At 37.2% G+C, this 6533-nt stretch overlaps 1 protein-coding gene across 1 annotated transcript in view; it reads left to right on the top strand.

Annotated features, from left to right (window-relative positions):
- Window positions 1-6116, top strand: part of LOC139695601 (zinc finger CCHC domain-containing protein 24-like) — a 65554-nt gene extending 59438 nt beyond the window's left edge. Inside the window, exons 4-5 of the mRNA XM_071594401.1 lie at window positions 1562-1726; window positions 5294-6116. Of these exons, the coding sequence (XP_071450502.1) occupies window positions 1562-1726; window positions 5294-5407 (279 nt within the window). The 3' untranslated portion in view covers window positions 5408-6116. The remainder of the gene's footprint in view (window positions 1-1561; window positions 1727-5293) is intronic.
- The last annotated feature ends 417 nt before the right edge of the window (window positions 6117-6533 follow it).

The raw sequence follows: 6533 nt of genomic DNA on the forward strand, positions 1-6533 counted from the left end.
ATGAATAACCACCGATATTCCACCAAATCTCCCACCTTTCTTAATTATCCCATCCCTACTCACACCGCTTCCCACAATTCCCACTTTTGACGACTGCTTCTACGTTTCGGTGATTGAAATCCTTCCCAAATCTGCGAGTATAATAGAGGTGAGAACCCGCGAGATGGTGCATATCTGGGTGGCCCAATCATTCAAACCGCCCGGACTGAACCAAGCCCACTGAATGCATCATATGGCTGCCTACATATCCCCCCCACCCCCTTGTTCATTTCCTATTGGTCCCTTTACCTCTCCTTCCCCCACCTCTCCCCCGCACATCCTCTCCACTCTTCCCCGAGAACGCCATTCTGAAGACGACAGCCGTGCTGTCGAAACGTCAAATAACAAATTGTGAGTGTCCTTTCTTTGTGTCTCTATATTCTAAAAATCTACATCTGTGTTTATATATATATATATATATATATATATATATATATATATATATATATATATATATATATATATATAAAGAGTAGAAGTGAGTAGAAGATTTTTATGAGCTCCACATGCCCTCTGTGGTGGTCTTAAACTCATATGTTATTTCTCCGTTTTTGGTAAGTTAAAACATCCTTATCAGGATTCTACACACATGTCTCTAGCGAACCATTATACCACCATTATACAAGTATCCATAAATGAATAGATAGACATCGGTATTAATGAAAATAAAACTAATAGTAAGCAAGAAAAATGGCAATAGTCAGAAACATATGTGATAAGGAACTGGGGCAGTAAGCATTATGTACAGGCAAATAATATCACAGCAGACAGGAAGTCAAAATATTGAAAATTTCCTTTTTTTGCTGGAATTCAAAATTAGGAAAATTCAAATGCACATGAATATTATAGCTTAATCACTACTCAAATTTTAATTGTTATCTATATTTTGAATATTGCGTCCCATATGCAAATGCATTCAGAAAAATTCAAGTCAAGACCCCTTTGGAGGTTGTTAAGTAGGAGTTTTTAGAGGAGGCAACCGACAGCTGAGGTCATTTGTGCCATTAAGGATGGGCAGGAATGGATGAAGGGTTGAGAAAAACCTGGCATCAGCATTAGCCTTCTCTTGACGAAAGGCTCCAAGGGGTCCACAGCTAAATCCAACAGGTGGTGTAGTCACACAAAGTGCTCTCCACAGAGCACCTCATGTTGGGACCGGGATCCCACAAAAAAATATCTTCCGCCTCCAGGATTCAAACCCGTGCAATCTGAGTGGGAAGTCAGTAGATTAGCCTCCACAACATCCACATCTCCAGATGTTAAGGAAACTCCCATGCTGTGCTAGTGACTCAAGTGTTTCTTTTACATAACATCAAGGTATTTCACCAGCAATAATTGAAAATATCTACGATATGGGTAATTTTGCACTGCTTGCATTTGGAACTACAATGAATAATATATTTATAGGTTTTGAGGTTGTCAATTTTTTAAAATGCAGCATTTTGTTTCCATTTAGATATTTTGCCATTAGTAATTAACTGAACTATATAATTCACAATGTTATATTACTTGGTCTTTGCAGGCACGACCCAAGGGTGAGGGATTGACGCCTTACCAGGGTAAAAAACGCTGTTTTGGGGAGTATAAATGCCCCAAATGCAAGAGGAAGTGGATGTCTGGAAACAGTTGGGCAAACATGGGTCAAGAATGTATAAAGTGCCACATAAATGTATATCCTCAGAAGCAGGTATGTCATGAAATTAAAGAGTTTTGTGGAGTGATGGTAAAGTTTTTTAAAAGTGAGACATTAATAGAAATAGAATTTGCAATCACTGTCTTGTTGAAACATCATCTTCTAGTGTACTGAAATGAGTATACCACATGTTGATAGCAGACCAGGTTATATTTTTATTTCTGAGAACTCCTCAAAATAATCGCCCGAATGAATTCTGTGCATACCAAATATAATTACAAAACACAGAAGTCTCATTAAGTGAGGACATTTCAAAAAATTTTTACAATCTGTGGTAATGATGCCTTCATTGGATGAAGAGATATGAATGGCCAAAAAGTGCTATTTCCTAGGCAAGGAGGAGGGTGTGAGGAATATAGAAGGAGGGTAGAGGAAGAAAGCAAATGGTTTGTGGAAGGAAGGGCTGAGAGGAAATATAGTGATGTGTAAGAAGGGTCGACTAGTCCTGCATACCACCATTGTTTAGTGAGTCATGTTCATGGCGGGTGTTTCATTGCAGGGAGTAGCCCAATGTGTGCCATCTCACAGGTTATTGTCTCAGTGGCAGGAGGATTTTGATCATTGGCATGGAGGAGTAGTGGTCAAAAGATTGACCATAGTGTTTGGGGATAAAGTAGTTTAGAAGAGCAGCTATTTTTGTTCAATATTGATGGTTGTTCATCCAATTGTATAGGGATTTGATGCATTCTTCGACCAGGGATAAATACTCTTAAGGCTGTAAATTGCATATGTCATGGCATACACAGCTTGAGAATGACTCTAGGGTTGGCAAGATTCGTCTGTGAGGTGGAACAGAAGGTAGTGCTTGCATCTTCTCTTATTCTTATCTTATAATATTTTATTATCTTACATTTCAATAATGCATGAAAGTTGGGGCAATGCTTGTAATTTCGTGGTCACATGTTACACAATAATATGCAAAAAATATGATGAGTCATTAATTCAGGTAATTGTCATTTTCCAAATATTTATAAAATCTGACTCATCAATGAATGGTTTCATATGACAAATGGATATTACTATTGATGCTAGAATGGTGTTCTTTTCTGTGAACAATTCTCATTTTATTTGTATCAAAAGAACTAAATTCCAAAAATTATGAGAAATCCGTGTTAAACTATATCAAAGACCATGGGGCAATTATTAAGAACAAGTAAACGAATTCCAATTGTCAACTATACCATAAGAATACCTAACTATACTATATATCCCTAACAATGATAGGTGAAGTTTGGGAGTCTATAGTCTAAATATTTTCTTGTCAACCTAATATCTGAAACATAGGTTGGCCAACGATTGGAAAGATAACCATCAGCCTTCAATCGCCTAAGCTGGTAAAATATTTATTCATCATTACATAGTTCCAGGGAACCCATCGGAGGATTAAAGATAGTCCACCAATGCAGAAAAATCCACTTATCCTGCACCTTCTGAAGAGTGTGTTAAATGCTTCATTGTTAGCATTATAGCAATGGAGGGAACTGGAGTGACTACCAAAATAGGGAACAAGTTGGTTGAATCAACCATTTAACAGTGAGCATCCATTGCCTCAAAAAGTAAAATATTACATGGTGGCATTGCTGACAGTGAAAGACTATTGTGCTGAGTGAATGGCTTTGTCAGACTACCCCAGGCACTAAGGTGGACTAGCCACCAACCTTTCTCTGTTTCTTCCAGTGCAACTCTCTGGTAGGAGAGGTTAGAAGGTCCAGCCATTGACTGGCAGAATTAGTGGTGTACTCAATGTTGTCTGCCACCACCATGGCCTTACATCTTAGACCAGGTAAAATTACAGTCATTAATTGCAGCACCATACAGTCATATATGCACAGAAAACTTAGCAATGCTTTTGTATGTTCACTGATGTTCCCCTAAAATCCTCAGTGACTTAGTCTCTTAAAAGTTAATAAATGTTCAGATCTAAAAACTGAGCCAAGAGAAAACTCCAGGTACATTCCTATACATGCATGTTGCATGTGGACGCTTGATGCACAGTCTTTGCAGCCGCTTGGATTGAAGTCAGCCCAAAGGAAATTTATTTATCTTTGCAATGTTGATGTGAAACATTTTGTGAACTGGATGAGGATTACATCCATCATTGATGTAGAATATGCTCATCACCAATTACATGCAAATTACCCTATCCTCCAACCAGATTATAAGTACTAGCTCAGTGTAGTTTGAAGTGGTACAGTACTGCCCATGGGAAACATTTAGCTGGAATCCTCTATGAAGGTTCAGGGAATGTTGTATGCCACCTGAGTTATTTCATGGAAGTGAAATTTGGCTATGCTGGGATAAGCCACAACTTAGGTGAAGTGTAACGGTTGGGGATATATCAGGTGTGTGTGCTTGTTTGGTAAAAATAACAGTGAGGTTCAGAACTTGGTGGATTACAAAGGATTGTGTATATTGGATGCATGACCGGGAGAAAAGAATGAAGAAGTGCGCTCTTCTGCTCAGGGTATATTGTGACAATGGGTTCGAGTAAAATCACAAAATACACGCGATCAGAGAGAGAGAGAGAGAGAGAGAGAGAGAGAGAGAAAGGGAGTGGTTTGAGAGGGAGAAATGGGTATATCCAGGATGTCACAAGTGAATGTGGCCAAAGAGAGACTCAAGGCATGAGGAATGTTAGGAGTATTCGGAACAGAAGAGCATGTGTGAGTGTGGCAGAGTTGAGGGAACTAAGCAAGGAGAGGGTCATGTTAAAGAAATTAAAGGAAGTGTTTTCTGAAATAGCCTAAAACCAGTTTTTTTCACATCACCTACCCCAAAAGGGAGCATCATGAGGGTATGTATGGGAATAAATATCAGGTTTTCTTGGCTAATATGATGCCACTGGCTTTATTTCTCAGGTATTTCCTACAAAAAACCCTTACCAGAAAATTGATTGCTTTTAGGAGTACTCAACCATATATTACAGGTACTTTATGCTTTCAGGCTTCAATTTGCGGAATTGTTTGATGTCCACATTAAATGAGTTTGTAATTTTCCACAGATTTTTAGACAAAAGTCTGTGGAAAATTACAAACTCATTTAATATGGACATACATTACAGGTGGGTAAAACCGAAAAGCTTCTGTGAAGAAGTTTATCTCTCATTGATATAAAAATCAATGTACATTTTTGTGGCCTCAATTTAGCTGAAAATTCAACTAAATTATGAATATTAGTTCAATGAGGAGAAATATATCACTAAAAATATAGAATTTATTGATTTATTTCCCTAAAACTGCCCTTTTTAAGGAAAAAATATGTATTGATATATTTTTGTGCTGGATCTATGCTGTGCTTGATATACATGAACCATGTTTGATATTTTAACTGATTAAAACCCCTGGATTGGCCACCAAATGCTCTTGTAATTGCATGTGGAGTATTAGGTCAATGTGATTCAGTTCAATTTGGTAATCACTTTTGGATAGTTGATGGTAGACCTTTTTAAACATGTGTGATATTCATGAATGAAACTTAAATATTTAAGATTAACTCCTTCATGAAAATAATGTATGAATAATATATTTTACCAATTTTCTCTTGCATGACACCCCAACACAGAGGCCACTTGATAAACCAGATGGTTTAGATGTGTCTGATCAGTCAAAAGTTCATCCACAGCACTTATGTGAGAAATGTAAAACTCTAGGCTATTACTGCAGAAGGGTGCAGTGAAAGGCAGTCGACCAATTAGAGTGTGTGACATTGTGGTGGTGACTACCAAAGACAAAGCTATGTGACTTAGCTGCTGGTGCTGCACTGATGCCCAACTATTCATTTTGTTTCACTGAATTTCATTTTATGAGAAAGATCTTGACTAAACTGCACTGAAATGCGTGAAGGAATAAGTGAGCTTTCATTATTTTTGGAGACTGTATATGCTCATGTAGTATCTCTGAAAGAATTAGTAATGAATAACAGAATTTAAAGTTGCATGGCTAGTAAAATGTTCTATAACTTTTTAATCCTTTTGGTCCGTGGCTCTTTGTAGCTGACGGTAGATGAATAAACATAAGTCAGGTGAAATTTTCAAAATAAATATCAGTTGTATTTGGACAGTGAACTTTGCATTTTAAAGATTAGATTAGGCCATACAAAATCTCAGGGACTATAAATTGCAATATTTTTTTAATGATTGGCATATAAAAAAATTACTGCAAGACATCAATACTACATTTAACTTTGGGACCATATTTTCTTAATGACAAAATGCAACAAAACTTCAATTCTTTCAGCTATGCATTAGTTTTTTATCTAAGTTGCCTCACAACTGTAGAGTGCCATATGAGGTACTTTAAATAATGTTGCAGCTGGCTGCTATTCATCCCCCACTTCTCATTTGTATACATCTGTAATTTTTCCTGTAATAAAAAGGAAAATGCAATCTTATTTTGTGATTTATGTAAATGTATGTTTCAACCCAAAATAAATATAGAGCAACCAAAGATGAGCATAGATAAAAACTCAGATATCCACTCCCAAAATTAGAATAGACCCTACTGCGTAAAGTGTATACTTGGAAGTGATGGTAAGGTAAAATAAATGAGACTTATATCAATCGTGACCCAATACGAAGGCTTGACCACTGTTAGTGGAGAAGCCATTTCATGGAGAGGAGAACTAAGCAATAGCATTGCCACGTCTACAATGCATCCCTCCCACCATGCCCATGAATTGCCTACTCAGCAGTGAAAATAAAATCATCATCGGAAAAAACTATTTGCTGAATCTACAGAAAATCAATGATTCCACATTGGGTTTTCCATGCACCATTAATGGCTCTAAAGCTAACATTTCTGTC

The sequence above is a fragment of the Hetaerina americana genome, unplaced genomic scaffold (genome assembly GCF_022747635.1).
Source record: "Hetaerina americana unplaced genomic scaffold, ioHetAmer1.1.p SCAF_60, whole genome shotgun sequence".
Taxonomy (NCBI): Eukaryota; Metazoa; Arthropoda; class Insecta; order Odonata; family Calopterygidae; genus Hetaerina; species Hetaerina americana.